The sequence below is a fragment of the Scyliorhinus torazame genome, chromosome 19, assembly GCF_047496885.1.
Source record: "Scyliorhinus torazame isolate Kashiwa2021f chromosome 19, sScyTor2.1, whole genome shotgun sequence".
Taxonomy (NCBI): Eukaryota; Metazoa; Chordata; class Chondrichthyes; order Carcharhiniformes; family Scyliorhinidae; genus Scyliorhinus; species Scyliorhinus torazame.
The window spans coordinates 72826033-72850097 of NC_092725.1; the positions used below are offsets into that span (position 1 = coordinate 72826033).

The 24065-nt window shown below is 45.3% G+C and overlaps 1 protein-coding gene across 2 annotated transcripts in view; it reads left to right on the forward strand.

Moving 5' to 3' along the window:
* Nucleotides 1-1945: 1945 nt before the first annotated feature.
* Nucleotides 1946-24065, forward strand: part of LOC140396215 (proline-rich protein 5-like) — a 174045-nt gene continuing 151925 nt past the window's right edge. The window contains exon 1 of one of the 2 annotated variants that reach the window (XM_072484532.1): nt 1946-2309. Coding sequence is in view for 1 of the 2 variants with exons in the window: in XM_072484531.1 (XP_072340632.1) it covers nt 2253-2299 (47 nt within the window). In the remaining variant the exon portion in view is untranslated. The remainder of the gene's footprint in view (nt 2310-24065) is intronic. The other variant, XM_072484531.1, reaches the window with a different exon arrangement.

The window sequence follows — 24065 nt, forward strand, 5'->3', positions numbered from 1 at the left end:
TGGAGATGGCCCGAAGCAAAATCACTAATAGAATCTTCTTACACTATACCCATCATAGAATCATAGAATGTACAGTGCAGAAGGGGGCCATTCAGCCCATCGAGTCTGCACCAGTCCTTGGAAAGAGCACCCCACTTAAACCCACATTTCCAACCTATCCTCGTAACCCAGCAACCCCACCTAACCTTTTTGGACACTAAGGGCAATTTAGCATGGTCAATTTACCTAATCTGCACATCTTTGGATTGCGGGAGGAAACCGGAGCACCCGGAGGAAACCCACGCAGACACGGGGAGAACCTGCAGACTCCGCACAGACAGTGACCCAAGCCGGGACTCGAACCTGGAACCCTAGAGCTATGAAGCAACTGTGCTAACCACTGTGCTACCGTGCTGCCCCTTTCATGCACTGCTCCTCTTCATCCTTCTCAACTTGTTTGCAGCCTGACATGGTTAACCGCACCATCATCCTCCATCGCCTCTCCACTGTGGTTTAACTGTGGATTGCTCTGGGATGCTTCCACCTATTCATTCATTGGCAAAGAATCTGCTGCCTCTTCTCATTCCAGCCCTCCACCCATTCTCTTTCCATTTCCCTGAGGATCTATCGCTGGCTGCCTCCGATTTCTCTTCTTTGTGCTGTTGCTTCTTGACATTATTTAAAGGCATGACACAGCTTCCAAATATACACCAACTATAGCCAGCTCCATCCATCAACGACCCTCCCGACCCCTCCATGACGATGCCTGCCTCCACCCTGGGTCAGCTCATCTGCTGCGGGAACCCTCGGCTTTGCTTTTGTTGCCTCAAGACTTGACTATTCCTATGTTTTCCAGAAATTTGGGTTCATCCAAATCTCTGCTACCGTTTTCTAACTTACACCAAGTCCCATTCACCCATTGAAAGTAAAAGTAAAGTCACCATAGTCCCAGATGATCATAGGCTTTGAGGGGGGGGGAGCTGACTGGTGGTGTTTTAACCTGAGGATCACCACACCTCAGGCAAGGGGCAAGGCTGAGAAGAATAACTCATGAATAACTTTAGCTGGTATGGGGGCCAGTTTAACTCAGTTGGCTGGACAGCTGGTTTGTGATGCAGAGCAAGGCCAACATTCACCCATTACCCTTATACTCACAGACCTGCACTGTGCAGAGTAATGGGCTAATGATGACGGAATCATACTATCAGGGTCACATGACCAAGTGGCTCCAACATAACAAGATGGAGACCAGTCTGTGTCTTAGGAACCATGAAAATAAATAGTTTCTAGAAAAACTATATACCGACCCTCTCAAATCACCGATAGACTAAGTTAAACCTCTTCAAAACACAACGGTCCACAAATACTTCATTTGAAAATGTATACCTTCCTGTTCAAATCCTTCTATGGCCTTACCCCTCCCTATCTGTGCAACCTCCTCCAGCTCCTAAACCCTTTAAGAACTCTGCCTTACTCCAAGCGTGGCCTCGCTCACTGTGCATCCCCCATCATTGGCAGCCCTGTCTTCAGCTGTCTAGATCCTAAACTCTGGCATTCTCTCCCCCTTCCTTTAACACACTCCACAAAACACTCGGACCAAGATTTTACGCACCTGCCTCTTGTCAATTTTTGTGAAGAGTTTTATGACGTTAGGAGTGCAACAAAAGCGCAAGGTGCTGTGCTTGAAGTGGTTAATAAGATGACACAGGGCTAACCTTCCTCTATGAATAGTGAGATTACATTTTTTTAAAAAGCTGCGCTTGATCAAGCCAGTAAATATACAAATTGCCCTTTATTTACAGGGATCATAGACAAATACAATGAGGGAGCTGTTCCGGCACAGCCTCTTATCTCATGACAAGACAAGAGAAATGAAACCAGCGGAAAGCTAATCACTTATTCATATCTTGGCCTTTGCTTCTGACGTTTCATTTGTGTTTGTGCTGCTGTGGTTTGGGGGCGGATGTTGCCTTGAAGTCCCCTCTCTCCTGGCTTTACTCCAGCAGTTCAGTTTTACAGTGAGCTCCAGCACGTTGTGCAACCCCCTCCCTCCCAAACATCTGACACACGAAGCAAGACGGGAGAAGTGAAGACTAGAATTAAGATCCAGGACAACCGGCAGAACTGTCCCTCATGCAAACGTGCAGAGTGGGCGGGGAACCCTGTCCACGCCGAGACCTGGATGGGTCTGTCTGTCTCCTTGCTGCGGTGAAACTGACCAGTTGGTGAATTGCATCGCTTGATGAATAAAAGATTTGCAGTTGGGGCTGCTGATGACCATCGCCGCTGGCGCCTCACACTGCCGCTGTCTGCAGCGGCTGTAAGTTAAGGTAGGGGGGAGGGGGGGATGCATTTCTTTTACAGGATGAAGACTGGCCAGATCCCCGGGAGGTGTATAAGCAGGGGAGAGGGGGGAGCCTTGAATGGAAAAGCTCGGGGAGATGCTGAAGCGGGGTAGGAATTGTCTTGGGAAATCAGATGCTGTCACAAGAGCGTTTCCCTCCTCTCCCTCTCTCAAAAGCAGCGAATATTGTCGTGGTTCCCCAGGACGACAATTCGTATTTATCGATTAAATCAGAGAGTCTGAACAGCGATCTTCCAAGCAGCAGATTTTATTCAGCTAGTACAAGAGAATAAAATCGGGATGTCCGGAACAATCCGAAGAGCCCTCAGGCTTACAGGCTTTTTATATACATTTTAGTTCCATATCTCAAGGTCCTCATCTCTCTTATCTTACTCTACAGCCGGACCTCGCTTTTGGCCACTATTATTTTTAGATGCCTTTTATCTGTTTTAGTCACGATTGGTCGCTTCCTTTTTCCTCTCTCTGTCTCTTAAACCATAGTGGTTATAACTCCTGCTCTTATCTATACTTTTCTACTTGTGCAACAATCGTGGTTTAGCTGATTTAGGCCGAATGTATAGGAAACATCTGCTTTCTTTATTCTGTTTTATTATGGTTTATTATTAAAGTAAGTCACGAAGCAGTATTCACTATATTCCCAAGTGATTAGTAGTTGCTTTTATTAATTGGTAATTGCTAAGCTACTTTTCTGGGTCTTCTGCTTTGATTATATCAACTATACTTAATTACCTTAGGTTGTCTATGCTATGTTTAATTATGTTACTTCACACAGGGTTATTCTAAATTACATCAGGTTACATAGGTCACACATTCATTTCATTGCTCACCTAACTCTACTTTATTATTTCACTAAACCCTATGATTCTTTATACCATATCTAGGTTATATCATATCTAGGACAAGTTACCTATACTTATACAATACTCAGTACAAATTCCCAACATGTCCCCCCTTTGAGGCTACCTCCTAGCCTCATCACAATCGCTCTCTGCAGGCAATGTGGAGGAGCTGAAAATTTTGGCCAGGGACCAATGCCCCTGTTATACTTTTTAACATAATGCGGTTAGACAGATTCAGATTCTCAGGCTGCTCCCCCAGGTTGCCTGCCCCTAACAGTCATCAGCCAAAAACCTCCCCATATTTGTCAAGGAAAGGAAAAAAGACTGATTCCTGTTTACAGACTAAGTTCTTTTGGGCAGCCGCGTTGTTCAACAAGGTGCGTATCCATGTCACCAGGCGATCGTCCAGAACCTCAGTTAGTTCACAGAGTGACGAGATTCAACTTCAACCAAAGTCATGGTAAATTCACTTCGTGGGGGCGACTTAAAGTCTCCCCATTCCTCTGTCGTTCGTCCTGGGCGTGAACTGCTGAGCACCCGAGTTACCATCTGTCGTGCCGCGATCTTGGAAAGGAAGGATCTCAGAACGGGTAGGAAGCAACAGAAGATTAATCCCAAAATAACTATTGTTGTGACTGCTATAGCTCCGGCCTTGGCAAACCATGCCCCCCATTTTCCGAACATTCTATCCAGCCAACTCCATACCCCCTGTCCAAACCCAGCATTATCTTTCATTTCTGTCGCAAGATTCTTTAACTTATTCATGGCCTTTGTAAATGACCCCTCTGGACTAGTGTTATTAGGGATAAAGGTGCAACACTGATCTCCAAACATAACACACACACCTCCTTTTTCAGCTAGAAGCCAATCTAATGCCTGTCGATTTTGCCATGCCATTTTACTGGTTGCATCCAACTGCTCTCCCAAAGCCGCCAGGGCATCGTTCGAATAATTAATAAACCTCTGCTGATTATAATAAATGTAATTGATCCACTCGGTATTCTTATTGGGTGATATCCAGAAAAAGATGGATTCAAACCCAGCGGCTATTTCATTCCTAGCTTTAAACTCATTTGGGATGCCTCGGGGCTGGCCAATTGCATCTAGTTTTACATTAGGGTCAAGGGTATATGCTCTCTTAACTCTATGTGATGTACTACCGCTTTCCACCGGTAGTATCACAGTGCTCTGGGCCAGCATTACTCGAGCACACAGGCCATGCCAATCTGGTGGTAACGTAGCCAGCAGCCCTTTTTCCGGGCCACAAAGCCACCAGAGATCGGCCAGTTGATTTGATTGATGTTCCAATACATAGGGAGGGGGCGACATTCCCCCTGTTAGGTTGGCAGTAGCAGGATTGAGCAGACCATGGATGTCAGAAACGTCCCAAATCCTTTCACACTGCCCTGTGTAATTTCCCAAATCACTTCCCGCGTCTTGTTCCCTCCAGTAGCAATCTTGGACTTGTAAGTTGGGTTTTACCTGCCATTCCTCTGGGACAGCATCCATAGCCGATTTTGGCCATATGGGACACTGACGGGCCACATGGGAGGAGACATGCTTTGCCCCAGCACGTAGGATACACTCGACTTGACATCTCGGCATTGTCCCCTTACAAAGGTTCTCACATGAATCAGCTGAACAATCTATTGCGTCATACTTGTAAGTTCGATTCTTGTGTACATAGATACGTGGGATTGTGTTATATGGACGACACATTTCTTTTTTCCATTTTAATATCATGGTCCAACAGTCTCCTGACCCCCATGGTATATCAGCTACCTGGGTGCGTGGTCTGTCCGCCGCACATATCACACAGTCTTTCCCATCATTATTTTTCTTACCAGTATATGCAGCCCATTTCCACCAGGCGTTTGTTTGTGCTTTCTCCCATACAGTATCTGTGCTAGCTGATCGCTTACGTCTTGCTTGTCTTAATGCTCCCCTTCCCTGAATCTGCACCCTTATGGTCTCTGTACCCCATTTCCCGTTGTCATGGTTCAAGGAAGTCCTCAAAGGAAATAGTTTCCAAGTCCCAGGTAGGGAATGAGGGCCCCTCCCTGTTCTCACCTTCCTCGGCACCTTGACTAACAGGCTCAGGCTGGGCATTTGTACCATCAGCCAGCCCATGCACAGGACTACTTTCATCATCATCTACTCCTTCCGGTCTATTTTGATTCTGTTCTACCTCCCCACGAGTCTCCTCGTCTTGCTCTATGTCTTCCTCACTGCTACTTTGATCCGCACCGGCACCGTCCTCAACCTCCCCTCTCTCTTCTACCCCTGTTACCGTTCTGGTACAATGGTTCAAGTGATACCACAGTGTGCTGCCTTCAACTTGCAACGCCGTGGGAGACACTTTAGTGACTTCAAATGGTCCTTCCCTTCTCGGCTCGTTCCAACGTCTCCGGAACTTCCTGATGTATACTCGGTCTCCAGGTCTGATCTGGTGTTCTGCTGCAGGGCTCTCTTCCTCTTTGGCTTTTTCCTGTTCAAATATAGTTCTATGTATAATAGTTAATTGTCGCACATACTCTCTTGCGTCCTGATCTAAACATTCCAGCGCGGGGCCACCTGCTCCCCTGATCTTTGGTACCGGCATTACTCTTCCTGTCATCATCTCATGTGGGCTCAGATGTGTGATTCTGTTCTCCTGACACCTGTATTGCATTAAAGCTAATGGCAGAGCATCCATCCAATTTTTTCCTGTGTCACTGCAAATTTTGCTGATTTTAGCCTTAAGGGTCCCGTTTGCTCTCTCCACCATCCCTTGGGATTGAGGATGATACACACATCCAAACCTCTGCTTTATTCGGAGTGCTGAGAGCGTTTCCCTTAGTGCCCTCCCTATAAAAGCAGACCCATTATCGGAACTTAATTGCATGGGTATGCCAAATCTCGGGATAAGTTCTTTTGACAGGAAGTTAATGACAGTTCCAGATCCTTGATCCTTGGATGGTATTGCTTCTATCCATCTGCTGAATCGATCAATAATCACTAGCATGTATCTTTTCCCCCTTACCACCTTTCCCATATCTACATAGTCCATGCATAAATGTTGAAATGGTCCCTCGGGAATGGGTATATGTCCTATTGGGGCAGTAATGCCCTTTCTGATATTATTCTGAGCACACACCTCACACTGACTCAATATGTAATCAATTGAGTTTTGCAGGTATGGTGACCAGAATCCTTCTTTCTTGATCTTTCTAGCCACCTCTCCTCTGGCACAGTGGTCCACTCCATGTGCTTCGCTGATTAGTACGGTCAGTAATGTTGTGGGTGCTATGACCAATCCCTCCCCATTTCTCCACACTTGATCATGTTGTCCTTGTATCGCTCCTCTGTCTTTCCACATTATCTTTTCAGCTACAGGGGCTTCCTCCTGTAATTGTGCCACATCTTCTAAAGTGATTTGAGGTTCAATATTCCCCACTCCTGGCCCTGGGTGTGGCCTTGCTATCTCTACTGGGGCTATTGTAGCCTCAATGTATCCTGATGCTTCCTTAGCTGCCTGGTCTGCCTTGATATTTCCCTGTGTGATGCTATCCGTCCCCTTTTTGTGTGCCTGACACTTAATTATGGCTAATTCTCTCGGGCCCATCATGGCCTTTATTAAAGCCCTAATTTGACCCTCGTGGTGTATTGGTCCTCCTCCACTTTTCATGAATCCTCTCTGTTTCCATATTGCCCCAAACAGGTGGCAAACCCCATGGGCATAGGCCGAATCAGTATAAATTTCCACTGCTTCTCCGTTTGCCAACTCACATGCTCTGGTCAATGCTTCAAGCTCCGCTAACTGGGCTGAACATGGCTGTTCACATTCTTTCGCCTCTATTACCTCAAACGATTCCCCTTTTTGTTCAACTACTGCATAGCCAGCATGATTTCCCTTATGATCCCTACAACATGAACCATCCACATACAACGTCCTCTTCTCTTCGGTACTTAAGCTTTCTGCCTTCAAGTCCTGCCTTAATTTCATAAATGCCCTGGTCTCTCTTACGCACTCATGCTCCTCTCCCTCATGTGGTAGTGGCATATAGTCAGCTGGGTTGGCCCTATTACACTTCACTATCGTAATGTCCGGGAAAGTGGTCAACATTTGAAAATGATGAATTCTAGCCGGTGTTAAAACAAACTTCCCTTTTTCAATCAATTCAGCCACCTTATGGTACACATGTATGTTTATCGGATATCCCATTGTAACTGTAGATGCCTTTTCATACGCCCACCAAGCTGCTGCCAGGCCTTGGTAGCACGGAGGATATCCCATTGCTACGTCGTCTAGCCTGGTGCTGTAATATGCTACAGCCTGCCTTCGTCTACCCTTGCAATTTTCCTGTGTGAGTACTGCTGTAGCAAATCCGGCTTCCCTGTTACTCACAAATAAGTCAAAGGGTTTGTCATATGTCGGTAAAGCCAATGCTGGAGCTTGTGCCATTTCTGTCTTTATTTTCTCAAATGCGTCTGAAGCATCGTTATCCCATTTCAGCTTGGCTCTCAATTCTTCGCAACCTGCCTCCTTCATCACCTTTCGTAGTGCATGTGTCTTTTCTGCATAATTTTCCACCCATTCTGAACTGAATCCTGTCATTCCCAAAAATGTCATCATTTGGCCCACTGTCTGCGGTTTCGGAATCTTTAATACAGCTTCGATCTGTTGAGAAGCTATCCCTTTCTGTCCTGCTGATATTTCTCTTCCCAGGTATTCTACTTTCTCCTGGCACATCTGCAGCTTTTTCCTGGACACCTTGTGGCCCCCTTCTGCTAGTCTTTCTAACAGTTTTAAACTATCCTTCCTGCATTGTTCTTGTGTTTCTGTGCATAACAACAAATCATCCACATATTGTATCAGTGTTCCTTCCAACTGCACTCCTGTTAAATCTTCTTTCAACACCTGATTGAATACATGTGGAGAGTGTTTAAATCCTTGGGGCATCCTGTTGTATGTGTATTGTTTCCCTTCGAACGTAAATGCAAAGAGATACTGACTTTCTGGAGCTAATGGTACACTAAAAAATGCCGAACATAGGTCTATCACAGTAAACCATTTACTTTCAGGTGGTATATTTGTCAACAAGGTGTAAGGGTTTGGAACTTCTACCGGCATATCTTCCACTACCTCATTAATTGCTCTGAGGTCATGCACCAATCTCCATTTTTCTCCGTCCGCTTTCTTCACCGGTAGCAGCGGTGTATTACACCTGCTCCGGGTCTCTTTTAATACCCCTGCTTCTATCAATCCCTTAATTGTTCCTCTAATTCCCTCAATTGCTTCTGTCTTGATTGGATATTGGGGCCTATAAGGCCCCTGGCGTCCTGTCTTTAATCTAACTTCAACTGGATTAGCAGTTTTGACCCTTCCCACATCCGTGTCCTGTCTGGACCACAACTCCTGTGGGAGGGAGTTCAAATCCTTCTCTAAACTCTCTCTCCATTCCAGTTCCTGTCTCTCACTTTGCACTCCTATTGTTACTTGCTTTGGTTTCCCAAGCAACTTAACATCCAAAACTATCTTCGTCATTTGTCCGTCACTAGACGTCCAAATATTTTCATTGTCTGTCTGAACAAATTCTAAGTCTTGTGCTTTCAACACCATTGGCCCTAGGTCTTTTGATCTATATTGCGGATTCACTTTCAATGTGACATGTGGCTCTGATCTAGGTACAGAAAACCATTTATCAACCCATTTATTCCTAACAATTGTGAGGGCTGCTCCCTCTAGTCCAATTAAAATACTTCCTGTCTCTATTTCCTGTTCTTGTCCCGCCTCTCTTTCCCATTTCTCCTGAATCTCAGGTTCCTGCTTCTCATCAAATATCATTGTACTGTGTAATTCTGTTCTTGGCCATTTGGCTTGTGGTATCCTGGCATCTATAAGTTTTCCCCATATTTCCCATATTTCTCTTTTAACTTGTTCTTCTATATCTCCCAACCAATATACATTAACCCTTTCATCTCCTGGTATCTCAAGTGGATATATTCCCATCAAATCAATTCCCTGTTCTGTACATTCTAATTTTAGTCCCAAACCTAGGATTGCATCCCTTCCCAATAGATTTAAAGGAGTTTTATCATATATTAAAACAGGTACATGGGTAGTCTTGTTTCCAATGGTAACAGGCACCGGCGTCGTCATTCGAGCTAATGTTACTTTTCCCGAGAACCCCACAGTTTTTATAAACTGGTTTGACAATGGTAAGTGATCCGCATATTTCGTTTGTATGCACGTACATGTGGCGCCGGTGTCTATCATCATGGGGACCTCGATCCCTCCTACTCTAACGTTAACTATAGGTTCTTGCTCTGCGGTTTCTGTTATTTGTACGTACTGTCCTACCATTTTGGGGTTCTCTGGGCCTCCCTATGGGGAAATTTGATGATTTACCGGCCCTTGAAACGTCGGGATGCTGTTTGGTGACACTTGGATCATTTGCTGGCTTGTCTGCCGCTGGTTCTCTCCCTGCCTGTAGGAATTTCGCGGACAATTCCTTTTTATGTGCCCTGCTTCCCCGCAACCCCAACACACACCTGGAGGGCCAGGCAATGGTCCCTGTCTTGGAGCCTGATTACTAACCTGTCCCTGTCCTCTTTGATTCTGATAGGGTGGCCTACCACCTCCCTGTCCTCTCCCATTTCTATTCCAGTCATTTTGACTTTGCAGGGCGTATGGGTTTTGATAATTTAGGCCACAAGCTTCTGGGTTCATGGACAGCGGGAAGGCAGAAATGTTATAGGTTACGATGGGTTGGCCTCCATCTCCGCTCCCCCCTAATATTATTGGTGCTGGTTGTTCCTCCAATTTTTGTTCCACCACCACCGGTGCTATCTTTCTGGGTACGAGATCCTCTTTTGCCTTTATCTTATCCTTGTTTTTGATCTCCTCCAACTGTGCTTGAAGGAGTTTACGTTGTATCTCCTTCAACTGTTTATCTGCATTCTTTTCATCTTTACGATATCTCTCCACTGCATGGGCAACATAATCAACAAACTCTCGATAACTTTTTGAATCCAAGCCCACTACCTCCTCCAGTCTTGTTTTAGCTGGGGCTGGCAAGCCCTCCAGCACTGTAGCCCGAAACATGGCATTGGTCAGTGGGTCTATTAGAATGTCCCTTTCCGTGTCCCTTCTCCATCTTCTTAATTGTTTTTCCACATACACAGCCGCATTCTCCTCCTCACCCAATGGCTCCCCCTTTAGGGTTTTTACATCCATTCGGTTGGGGTATGTATCCCGCAATGCCTGCCATATGTCTTGGCGATACGGGTCCATGGGTGTCCCATCTACGTCTGGGTCATAAGCTGCCATCGGGATACCTGCACGTCTCATTATCTCTGCCATTTGGTCCATTCCTAGCACCTTTGTCAAGAGAGCTTTGATGTCACCCAGTGCCATCCTTTTCCCCATCATTCCCGCCTCCAACTGTCCAATCCACCTTCCAGCTCCATCCAAAATATTAGGTAATTCATTAATTAAACTAGGCAGATCCTGTCCTGACCAAGGGATATACTGCAGTCTGCCACCCTTCAGAATCACCGGGAACACGCTCTTTTCTCTCCTATCCTCAGCTGGAAACTTCACAGGTTTGTGTTTTTTCCGCATTGACTTTCTTCGTCCCCCTAACACTGATTGTCCTCCTTCATCTTCACTACTTGCTTCTGTCTCTTCTTCCATCTTTCCCTTTGTTCTACTTTTCTCCGGGTACCTCTCTGGGTGTTTCCATGTCCATGGTTTTTCCAATCTTTGTCTATTTGTCCCTTCGGGTGCTTCCCAGCCTATCTCTTCTTTTTCCTCTCTGTTCCATCCTACTCTTTTTCCTTCTATTTTTTCCTGTGCCGCCTCACTCCCATACTTGGAGAGATCTTCTTCTGTCCTCCACTTGCCTCCATCTCTAACATTCTTTCCTTTCCTTTCTCTTTCCTTATCCTCTTTCATTGACTTCTTTGCCCATTCCAAAAGTTCTACCATATTTACTTCTTCTGTCAATTCCTTTCTTTTTTGACTCAGCTCATCCAAATCCTCTTCTACTTTCCTTGCCGCTTCTTCTATATCTTGTCTCTTTTCTCTCTCCCTTTCTTTCCATTCATCCTTTGTCATTGGTTCCATGTTATATTCTCCCTCAAAGTTCATTGTACCTGATATAACTGGGTACAGTCCCTTGGAGCTCTGTTCCCCTAAATATGGGGGCGGGGCTTCGTTTGGATCTTCCAACTCTGCTTTTTCCCGAAATTGTACTGGCATCTGCCTCCTGTCTCCCCTCCATGCCCTTCTTTTCTCTTTCCCCTCTTGTTCAAATAGCGCTAGTATCTCTAACTCCTTTTCTCGCTTCTCCCTTCTTTTGCTCGATTTATCCTTAATTTTATAATTCTTTATCATTCCTTTCTGGTCCTCACACCTCTCTACATCCCATGTGCCTTCCTCCGGCCACTGTGTATTGGTCTTACTTGTCCTTTTGGCCCACTTTTTAGAAACGTGTTCTATATCTCCCCTAAGGGCTGGGAACTTCTCCCCTAATTTCTCCACTGGTGTTCTAAACTTGTGTTCCATTATTCGTCTTTTTGGGTTATTGTCACAATCTTTATCACTCAATTCGTTAGAGTTAGGTATCACAGTGATGATTACTTGCTGTATTATTTTCCCTTGTTTAGTCCCCTGTTTACCTTTCTCTTGGGTTTCCTTTGTCAATATCTGTAACTCTAACCGGGGTTCCGATATCCACTTCCCAGTAGTCCCCTGTCCCGGTACTATCTTCCTCTCCCGGGCTATGGGGTAGTATGTTCTCACTTGTTTGTCTATTTGTACAGAAACCCTGTACCGGTCAGATTCCTTTATTAATTTCTCTAGAGTTTCTAATTCTATCTCGTCTATCCAATTTCTGTCGGTTATTTCTTCCCAGTTCACATACGGCCACTCATTTTTTATCTCTTCTAAATTAGTTACATGTGTAATCTTTTCCCACTCCAGGGTTGCTTCTGTTTTTTGTTATTTTTTAATCCCCTGATTTTTCTTCTCAGCCTGTTATATCAATCTCTCCACTAGGTGGTCGTGTCAGTGTAATGTGCTTTTAATTACCGTATTAGGTCAGAGAGCGATCTCTCACTGATCTCTCTCCCTCTCGGTTGACGTCCGTTTCCCGAGGTCCTGGGTAGGTTTGGACTGGCAGATTCTTCCACACTTACTCTCTTCCGGGCAAGTCGTGACCTGAAAAACCCGCTCCAAACCGCTTGACTTAACCTAATTGCATCAATTTAGCGTTCGGTCTTTTTTCCCGTCTCACTTTTTACCCATTCACAGACAATACAGTATTCTCAGCGCGCTTTTGCATGCAATGCTCCACTCTTCAGATCAGGCTCAGTCTCTCAAAGTACTTTACACAATTTAGCTTCACCTTTGCAGGATATCTTTTGGGTTTGGGGAGATCCAGGACCAGCAAAGAGCCGGGTACGCCGGGCCTCGAGATCCCTTTTCCGACAACAAGGATTTACATGCAATATAAATTTGCTCACCTTGCTGTCAGAATGCCGGCTTTGGGATGTCCAGCCCCGGTCGGACCTCCGTCTCCGCCGCTCCTTCCAGATGTTTTTCTGGGCGATCTCTCTCCAACCCTGCTCGCAGCGCCAATTCTGTCGTGGTTCCCCAGGACGACAATTCGTATTTATCGATTAAATCAGAGAGTCTGAACAGCGATCTTCCAAGCAGCAGATTTTATTCAGCTAGTACAAGAGAATAAAATCGGGATGTCCGGAACAATCCGAAGAGCCCTCAGGCTTACAGGCTTTTTATATACATTTTAGTTCCATATCTCAAGGTCCTCATCTCTCTTATCTTACTCTACAGCCGGACCTCGCTTTTGGCCACTATTATTTTTAGATGCCTTTTATCTGTTTTAGTCACGATTGGTCGCTTCCTTTTTCCTCTCTCTGTCTCTTAAACCATAGTGGTTATAACTCCTGCTCTTATCTATACTTTTCTACTTGTGCAACAATCGTGGTTTAGCTGATTTAGGCCGAATGTATAGGAAACATCTGCTTTCTTTATTCTGTTTTATTATGGTTTATTATTAAAGTAAGTCACGAAGCAGTATTCACTATATTCCCAAGTGATTAGTAGTTGCTTTTATTAATTGGTAATTGCTAAGCTACTTTTCTGGGTCTTCTGCTTTGATTATATCAACTATACTTAATTACCTTAGGTTGTCTATGCTATGTTTAATTATGTTACTTCACACAGGGTTATTCTAAATTACATCAGGTTACATAGGTCACACATTCATTTCATTGCTCACCTAACTCTACTTTATTATTTCACTAAACCCTATGATTCTTTATACCATATCTAGGTTATATCATATCTAGGACAAGTTACCTATACTTATACAATACTCAGTACAAATTCCCAACAATATCCATCATATCTCGGCCGGATTTAAAGCGGCAAATATTAGGGGCTAGATCATTCGGGCAAACTTGGGTTACTTTTGGCACCCACCGCCGTTTTGCATTTCAAGCGCATTGGACTTACTCCAGTTTCCGACTCCAATGAATCGGTTCTAATGCCTTTGTGCGGGAAAGTTTATTTGCAGAGGTGGGTTCATTCCGCCCCGGAATGCAGCATCTGGATTGAGGCAGAGGAAAGTCCATGTGCGTCTGTAAAGCTGGAGGGTTGTTGCAGCGCGGATGCTGCGCACAGTATTTGCTGGGAGCAGGAGCTGTTGTGTTTCTGGCTCCCCTGCTGTGTGTGACTCCAGCAGACTAGGTGGCACAGCAAGTTAACATGTTGCTCCTTTCATTTCCCAGAGTTTCAAATCTTTAATCCAAGCTCTGCAGACTGGAGGTAAAGTGGGAATGAGATTTGGCCAATGCGGTGCCAGTTCTGGATGAGTGCATTGCACTGAAGTAAACATGAAATTGCTACTAAGTCGGGGACCACAGGGCTGGTTGCTGTGTGACGGTGCTTTCCTAATGCAGCAGGGGGCAGTGTTAGTGTACCCAACCCGGCAGCACTGTGGCAAAATTGTTCATTTGCCTGGCACCGACTATTTGCTTCCACAAGCACAGAGATTCATCCCAGTGAAGCGAATCCGAAGAGCAGGCGGCACTTTGTTCATTGGACTCTTTATAACTTTAACTCCATAGCGCCCAGTCTTCAGTTGGCTCTGCAAAGTTCGGACTGACCGCCCACTGCAGTGCTGATCTTCCAGCGGGGCTTTCGGATGAGACATTAAGCTGAGGCCCAATCTGCCCTCGAACTCCCTGGCACCAATTTATAAAAGAGCAGGGTCTTCTCGGTGACCTTTGCTCATAGTTACCTCTCAGCCACCATCATTAAAACAGACTATAGGGTCAATATCTCATTGCTGTTGTGGGATCTTGCTGTGCGCAAATTGGCAGGCGCATTTTCTACATCACAGCAGTGACTACACTTCAGTGCATTTTGTTGGTAATACAGCTTGAGATGCCCTGGCGTTCTGAATGGGGATACATACCATATTAGCCGAACCTAAGATATCAGAATTTTAAAAGGAAATATTTAGTAAATATTTGGGCGTCATCTCCAGACTATAATACCCGTGGCAATCTAAGATGACTGTTTTTCCAGGTTAAAATGTGTGGTATAGTCCAGCAAATACAGTAAATCCAACTTCCTTCTTTCTGTTATAGCTTATAAATCATTGATTGCAGCTAAAACGGATGGTTAATTTGAGATACAGGGCTGAATAACTGTGCTAGCATGTTTTTGGAAATTACAGTTTCACATCACTATACAGTTGAGTAAGCTGTTCAAGAGAGTCTGGGAGTGTGTGCAGAGAGGAGCGCTTAAGTTCTGAATTGTAGTTTGGACTATTGAAGAGCACAAAGTTCTCCTGATCATGTCTTGCCAGATATTTCCCCCTCAATGAATAACATCAGCACAGGTTTACTCGTCATTTATCTCCTGCTGTTTGTGAACATTCTCTTATTTTCTGAAATAATAACAATTGCAGTAATTCATTATACATTTCAAAAAGTATTTTTAATGTTGAAAACCTGCTCAAGCCAATGCCTAAACCTCTTAAATTTACATTGTACGAAGTCTTACAACACCAGGTTAAAGTCCAACAGGTTTGTTTCGATGTCACTAGGACCTGAGGAAGGAGCAGCGCTCCGAAAGCTAGTGACATCGAAACAAACCTGTTGGACTTTAACCTGGTGTTGTAAGACTTCGTACTGTGCTCACCCCAGTCCAACGCCGGCATCTCCACATCATAAATTTACATTCCAATGAAAGCTTCCATTCAAAACACCCATATAGTCCCCATAATGTTTTTAAAACTAAATTTACAGTACCCAATTCATTTTTTTCCCCAATTAAGGGGCAATTTCGTGTGACCAATCCACCTACCCTGCACATCTTTGTGTTGTGGGGGTGAGACCCACGCAGACATGGGGAGAATGTGCAAACCCCCACATGGACAGTGACCCGGGGCTGGGATCGAACCCGGGTCCTTGGCGCATGAGGCAACAGCGCTAACCACATGCCACCGTGAATCCCCGCCCCCATAATGTTGATGCCAAACTTGAACTACATCATTCACAATTGAACTGAAGTTCGCTACTGAAAATTAAACAGAAGACATTAATGTGTTTTGTGCTTGGCAATAAAATAGTGGCATCATAAAATAATCTGTTTAAAACAATTACCCCACTGTAAAGAGAACAAGTTTGTGAAATATCAGGAAGTCAAAAGCAATAAATTACATGTGGCTCATTTACCTATGATGGGTGGCGCAGTAGCACTGTTGTTTCACAGCGCCAGGGACCCGGGTTCAATTCACGGCTTGGGTCACTGTCTGCAGAGTCTGCACATTCTCCCCGTGGCTGCGTGGGTTTCCTCTGGGTGCTCTGGTTTACTCCTACAAGTCCCGAAAGACGTGCTTGTTAGGTGAATTGGGCATTCTGAATTCACCCTCAGTGTACCTGACCAGACGCCGGAATGTGGCGACTAGGGGATTTTCACAGTAACTTCATTGCAGTGTTTCTGTAAGCCTACTTGTGACACTAATAAAAGATGTGTTCATCATATGGAAATTCAGGTACTCAATCACAGCAGTATAGCTACGCATAAGGACACGTGAGCAATCCCCATAAAACTTAAACATTTATGATTCATGGCACGATCTATCAATGTGGGTGCTGAAGATCTAAATTCAAAATCCAATTACATTTCTGCTCCATCATGTTTCTGCACTTTGCACCAATGTGTACTTCTTATGCGAAACTTACTTGGACAATATTGCCTTAGTAAAGGAGAAATGTGAGGATACATTAAAGACTGTCCTGCCTGAAGTGTGAAGGACTCTACAGCAAAATCTCTGTTACACAGGGGTGGCACAGTGGCATAGTGTTAGCACTGCTCTCTTCTCAGCAGCAGGGCCCAGGGTTCGATTCCAACTTTGGCCGTCTGTGGAGTTTGCATATTCTCCCCGTGTCTACGTACGTTTCCTTCGGGTGCTCTGGTTACCTCCCACAGTCCAAAGATGTGCAGGTTAGGTGGATTGGCCATGCTAAATTGCCCCTTAGTGTCGAAATGTTAGATGGGATCGGGTGGCTCAGTGGTTAGCACTGCTGCCTCATGGGCTGCGGACCCGGGCTCGATCCCAACCTGGTCACTGTCCATGTGGAGTTTGCACATTCTCCCCGTGTCTGTGTGGGTCTCGCCCCCACAACCCAAAGATGTGCAGGGTAGGTGGATTGGCCACGCTAAATTGCCCCTTATTTGGGAAAAAAAGAATTGGGTACTCTAAATTTATTTTTAAAAATGTTCGGTGGGGTTACAGGAATAGGGCAAGGGATTGGGCTGAGGAAGGTGCTCTTCCAGAGGGTCGATGGAGACTCCTTGGGCCTTCTGCGCTGTAGGGATTCTATGATTCTATGATAAGCCTAAGGCTGCCACTGCCATCCCCTTGCCTACCTGTCTTTATCTTAATCAGACTGTCTTGTAGAGGTGCAGCTTGTGCATTTTTGTGTGTCCAATTACTGGCCTGGACTGTAGCTCCCCAACTGAAGACGCAGAGTCTAGGAAAATAGAGGCAAATTATTTCTTAAACCAATAAACAAAAAAGAGTGCTTGTAAATCTATGACTGAGGGGCTGTTGGACTTGGGGGAATTGAATGTTCACTCATCTATACCAGCCACGTGCTGACACCACATCTGGCCTTTTGAATGGAACGGATTACTGTGAGAGCATAGTCAAAATATAGGTGAGTCACCCTTACATTAGCATTGTGTAGTAACAAAGTTCACCAAAAAATAGTCTCCAACACCTCGTTAAAAAGTAGCTGGAAGGCTGTTTTCATTTGACTCCCACGTTTGGTAGAATCAATCTTCTTTCTCTACCTGTCTGTCACCGTCTGCCTGCCTGTGCTCTGTCTCTCTCTGTCACTCTCTTTGTGTCTGTCATTCTTTCTTTCTCTTCCTCCCATCTGTCAATGGTGCTTTCTTCAATTGTTTATATAATAAAACAGATTGGCTCATTTAGCAAATGCAAGCTTCTCTAAAGTGCAAAATCTTGAAAATTACAGAAACTGTTGACAATTTTTATGTATAAAAGTCTTGTGAAAGAACATAATAGCTTATTGTATGTAAAAGAATGTGAGTTTAATATGGTTTTAAACAAGGGAGGTATAATTAGTGTGTATGTTATACAAGATCCAGGGGATTCTACATTGTTATGAAGTGCTCCTGCAATGGTGTTTGATGTGGTTTCTCTGTTAATGAGGGATCTATAAATTATTTGTTGTATCACAAAAGATGCCTGGGAAGGCCATGTTACATGAGTTGTAATCATTCTGCGTATGGCCTTCCGCCATTCTGTCTTCACAAAGGAGGACAAATAACGTGCCAGAAATGTTGGGGAACACAGGGTTTAGTGAGAGCGAGGAACTGAAGGAAATCAGTATTAGTAGGGGAATGGTGTTAGGGAAATTGATGGGATTGAAGGCTGATAAATCCCCAGATCCTGATAATCTACACCCCGAATACCTAAGGAAGTGGCCCGAGAAATAGTAGGTGCATTGGTTGTCATTTTCCAAGATATAATCAACTACAGATTGGAGGGTAGCTAATGTAACCCCTCTATTTTAAGAGGGAGGTGGAGAAAAAACAGGGCATTATAGACCAGTCAGCCTGAAGGAGTGGGGAAAGTTCTAGATCCATTATAAAAGATTTAACAGTGGAGCACAAAGAAAACAATGGCAGAATCAAACAGAGTCAGCATAGATTTACAAAAGGGAAATCATGCTTGACAATTCTACATGAATTATTAGAGGAAGTAACTAGTAGAATTGATGAGGGGGAGCCAGTGGATGCAGTTTATTTGGACTTCAGAAGGCTTTTGACAAGTCCCACATAAGAGATTGGAGTTTAAAAGTAAAGCGCATGGTATTATGGGTAGTGTATTGAGATGCATAGAAAACTGGTTGGCAGACAGGAAACAAAGAGTAGGGATAAATGGGTCTTTTTCTGAATGGCTGGCAGTAACTAGTGGGGTGCTGCAGAGATCTGTGCCAGAACCCCATGTATTTCCAATATATATTAATGATTTAGATGAGAGAACTAAATGTATTATCTCCAAATTTGCAGATGACACAAAGCTGGGTGGGAGGGTGAGCTGTGAGGCAGATGCAGAGATGCTTCAGTATGATTTGTCAAGCTGAGTGAATGGGCAAATGCATGGAAAATGCAGTACAATGCGGATAAATGTGAGGTTATCAACTTGATAGCAAAAACAGAAAGGTCGGTTAGAATCTAAATGGCTATAATTTGAGAGAGGGGAATGTACAATGAGACCTGCGTTTCCTCATACATCAGTCGCTGAAGGTAAGCATGCAGGCGCAGTAGATGGTAAAGAAGGCAAATGGTATGTTGGCCTTCACAGCAAGAGGATTGGAGTGCTGGAGCAGGGATGCCTTTCTGCATTTATATAGGACCTTGATGAGGCTACACCTGGAATATTGTGTGCAGTTTGAGTCTCCTTATCGGAGGAAGGATGTTTGCGCTCTGGAGGGAGTGCAACAAAGGTTTACCAGACTAATTCCTGGGAGGGCTGGACTGACATATGAGGAGAGATTGACTTGGTTAGGATTATGTTTGCCGGAGTTTAGAAGAATGAGGGGGGATCTCCTAGAAACCAATAAAATTCCAACAGGACTAGACAGGGTCTAGGCAGGAAGGATGGTCCCGATGGTGGGGACATCCATAACCAGGGGTCACTGTCTCTGGATACGGATAAACCACTTAGGAGAATAAATTTCTTCACCCAGAAAATACTGAGCCTTCGGAATTCACTGCCACAGAAAACAGTTGTGGCTAAAACATTGTAAGCTGGACTCTTCGTTTGAGAGACTTAAGTGCTGTCGCCAGCGGAGCATGTGTGTTCTTTTACGTCCTAAAATCAGCATGAATCACCCATTTCGGTACCGGTGAGGGGCTAGCACCGGCGTTGACTGAAACTCCCACAGCCTGCGATGAAAACGAGCAGAGAATGGCCGCGTATGCACACAGCTGACGACCTGCACCAGTCGAGGCCATGCAACATGGCGCTGGCCGTGCGCGACTCCAACCCGCCAACCTCACAGCCCACCCCGTGGCCACGTCCCACCAGCACTTGCAGAAGCCCCCCACCCCCCCACCCGGCCAGCGGCATGGATCCTGGCCGAGTGTGGTGGTGCTGGACACAGTCCACAGCCGGCACACCGGGTTCCACACGGTTGGTACCACATTGACATGATATGCAGACATGCAGATAATGATATACAGACAGGCACAGACAGGCAGCGAATGAACACAGAGAACAGGACATGATCAATGAGCAGACAGGACACTCCGGGGTGATATCTCACTATAAAAGGCACGAGGCACTCACACTCTGTCTCTTTCCACTGATGAACATCTACAGAGTGAGTCAGGGTGTATTTACAGTATCACACCTCCAGCACGTGGCTAAGAGCTAGTCTGGTTCAGTCAGACAGAGTAACCACACTTAGGTTAGCAGAGAGTCAAACTCATAGAGAATTGTGCTAACTGCGCTACTGGTTCAATAAATCGGATTGAACTAACTTCAAGGTCTGGAGTATCTTTTGGTTAAAGCTGCATCCAGTTGCAGCCTGTGTTATCCCAGAGTACATAACATGACACACATATGGCCCACGCTGTTGGGAACTCAGCTCATCAGGGGCGGCTGTTGATGCGCCAACGGCGTTGAAATGGCAATCATCACGATAACACCAGTTTGGAGGGGGTGGAGCATGGTAGACCGGCATCAAACCGGCGGCGACCCCGATTTCACCACGAAAATCTAATCCCCATCCGATCCCCGTCGGGCTGCAGATAATCCAGCCCCGTATGTTTTCAAGAAGATATAGCTCTTGGGGCTAAAGACTTCAAAGGATATGGGGGGAAAGCGGGGACAGGTTACTGAGTTGGATGATCAGCCATGATCATAATCAATGGCGGGGCATGCTCGCTGGGCTGAATGGCCTCCTCTTGCTACTATTTTCCATGTTTCCATTCTGTACCAAGAATGCTGGGACCTAGTTCTACAGCACTCTGGTTGATTTGTTCCTCAAGGCTATGCTGTGAAAGGCATCTCCAGGTGGCACGGTGGCGCAGTGGTTAGCACTGCTGCCTAACGGCGCTGCGGACCCAGGTTCGGTCCCGGCTCTGGGTCACTGTCCGTGTGGAGTTTGCACATTCTTCCCGTGTGTGCGTGGGTCTCACCTCCACAGCCCAAAGGTGGCCATGCTAAATTGCCCCTTAGTTGGGAAAAAAAGAATTGGGTACTCTAAATGTATTAAAAAGAAAGACACCTCCGGTGAGCCACCTTCCAATAGATAGCAATCTGTGAATTCACAAAATTTTCTAAAACAATGTTTTTTTGTGCTATTGACCTTCAGGCCCAAGGTAAATTAATGGTTTACAGCTTAATATGAAGTAATACATTTTTAGATTTTGAAATTGTGATTTATATCACTGTACTTTAGCATTTTGACAAAAATTACTCCAGACAAAATTGATTGTTTTGTTTGTTTTGTGATTAATACTTAAACAGGAAGGTCTGGCTCTCTAAGCTGGGCCAAGTTTTGGCGATTTCAGCTCATGCACTGTAACTTTGCAGCAAGTCATACTAAGGTCCTACTGAGTAGGTTGACGTGTGGGTCAATATTGATCCCATTGATAGGGTGATGATACTTGACCAAGTTGGTGTTTGGCTTCTTGAACGCATCCGGGCAACTGATGCGTATTCCATTGCTGTTCTCCCCGTGTCTGCGTGGGTTCCCTCCGGGTGCTCCGGTTTCCTCCCACAGTCCAAAGATGTGCACATTAGGTAGATTGGCCATGCTGAATTGCCCTTCGTGTCCAAAAAGGTTAAGTGGGGTTACTGGGTTAGGGGATAGGGTAGATACGTGGGCTTGAGCAGAGTGCTCTTTGTAAAGGCCGGTGCAGACTCGATGGGCCGAATGGCTTCCTTCTGCACTGTAAATTCTATAATTCTATGATGATGAAGAGTTTTTAAGAGATAAGGAGGTAAGCCACTTATTGAAAGAGTACCCTGCCTGCTCTTGGTTGGCACAATTCAGCTTCTGGCGAATGCTCTGATGTTGCTGATGGTGGGGGAACTCAGCCTTTCTCTTGCCACTGTCTGGGCATGTATTGGCATGAATGATACTGATCATTTGTTCGTCCAAGCAAGGTAGTTAGTTATTCTAGGTCCAGCCATGTGCTGCTGTTTTCATTATTGGAGGAGTTGTGAAATGCTGAACATGATTTAACCACCGGCCTGATAGAGCAGCAGATCTTAACCACCAATCAGTGCTGCTCTTATGTACACAAAGCTTTCAGATGCAGATTGTCTTTTCGTAGAATCATAGAATTTACAGTGCAGAAAGGAGGCCATACGGCCCATCGAGTCTGCACCGGCTCCTGGAAAGCACGCCCTACTTAAACCCACACCTCCACCCTCGCCCCGTAGCCCAGCAACCCCACCCAACCTTTTTGGACACTAAGGGCAATTTAGCATGGCCAATCTACCTAAGTTGCACATCTTTAGACTGTGGGAGGAAACCGGAGCACCCGGAGGGAACCCACGCAGACACGGGGAGAACGTGCAAACTCCGCAGCAACAGTGACCCAAGCCGGGAATCGAACCTGGGACCCTAGAGCTGTGAAGCAGCAGTGCTAACCACTATGCTACCGTGCTGCCCCAATGCTAACCACTGTGCTACCGTGCCTCTCCCCCGTTCTCCCCATGCCTGCGTGGGTTTCCTCCGAGTGCTCCAGTTTCTTCCCGCAGTTCAAAGATATGCAGGTTAGATGGATTGGCCATAATAAATTGCCCCTTAGTGTTCAGGGATGTGCAGGTTAGGTTACAGGTATAGGGCGGAGTGGATCGGTGCAGACACGATGGGCCAAATGGCCTCCTTATGCACTATAGGGATTCTATGATAATTGACCTGAAGATTTACTGCAATTTGGTTTTGTGACCTTAAAAAAACAGGCTAGCTTACACACAACTACACATTCAACACATTTTTATGACAGTGTTGCTCTTGAAAATGTGTATTTTAAAACGTCCCATAAGCAACACACGCCATTTCTAAATAATTTTCTATATTATGGCCTTTATAAATTCAATTGCCCACAGAAAGAAGATTAAATGATGAGAAAAGAATTGGTTCTGCAATCAAGACAGATTCTCAAAAGGTAGCTGACTGGGGTCTGGCGGCACACTGGGTAGCGCCCTTGTCTCTGAGCCCAAAGCTCCAGTTTCGAGTCCCACCCCAGGACTTGATGACCAAGGAAGGAGTGTACATAACGCGGCCTAACAGGTTGAGTACTTCAACCTGCACTTCCTTCTAAATACGCTAATGGCTGGCGATACGAGCAGGAGAGAGTCCTGGTCAGCCACACTTGATATGGAGTGGCTCATATAAACCCCAGGCGACATGTTCCAGGAACTAGCTATGGAAACGGACGAAAGCCTGCCTTAGTGCAACACTAGGTGTGGGAAGGGCATTGGAATTGGAGCTGCTGACTGACTGACTGACTGAACACTCTCTTCAAAACCAGTTTCTCTTGTCCTTTAAGGGCATTAGATCAGGCTGGTCATGCCATTGACGTGATTAAGATGGTCTTTTAAAGTTTTTTTCACTGCAGTGCTGACTCACTTGCAGGGCAGAGAATTGCTAAAATTGAGTTATCTGCAGCATTCCAGAAGTTAAAAGTTGCTGACAAATGATCAAGCGTTTTTTATCATTTCCCTCCAACGTCCTGCTCCCCCCGTTCCTTATCATAGGACCCATAGCTGCTGACAGTCCCTTGTTACTCTTCCAAATAACCAGTCTTGGTATGTGAGTATAAATAGTGCATTGCCAGCCTTTTTTTTAATCATGGAGAGACTCTCAACTGCACTCAATTTTGCCTTTGTCCAATATCCCATCCATGTGTAGTATCAGGAAGCTACCTATTGCCCCATCTGGGTGCAAACAAATGAACACACAAAATCCTCCTCATTTCTGCAACTAACTAGCTCTGTATTGGGCGGCATGGTAGCACAGTGGTTAGCACCGTTGCTTCACAGTGCCAGGGTCCCAGGTTCGATTCCCAGCTTGGGTCACTGTCTGTGCAGAGTTTGTGCGTTCTCCCCGTCTCTGCGTGGGTTTCCTCCGGGTGCTCCGGTTTCCTCCCACAAGTCCCGAAACTCGTGTTGTTAGGTATTTTGGACATTCTGAATTCTCCCTCCGTGTACCCGAGCAGGCACCGTGTGGCGGCTACGTGCTTTTCACAGTAACTTCATTGCAGTGTTAATGGTTGATGTAAGCCTACTTGTGACAATAAAGAT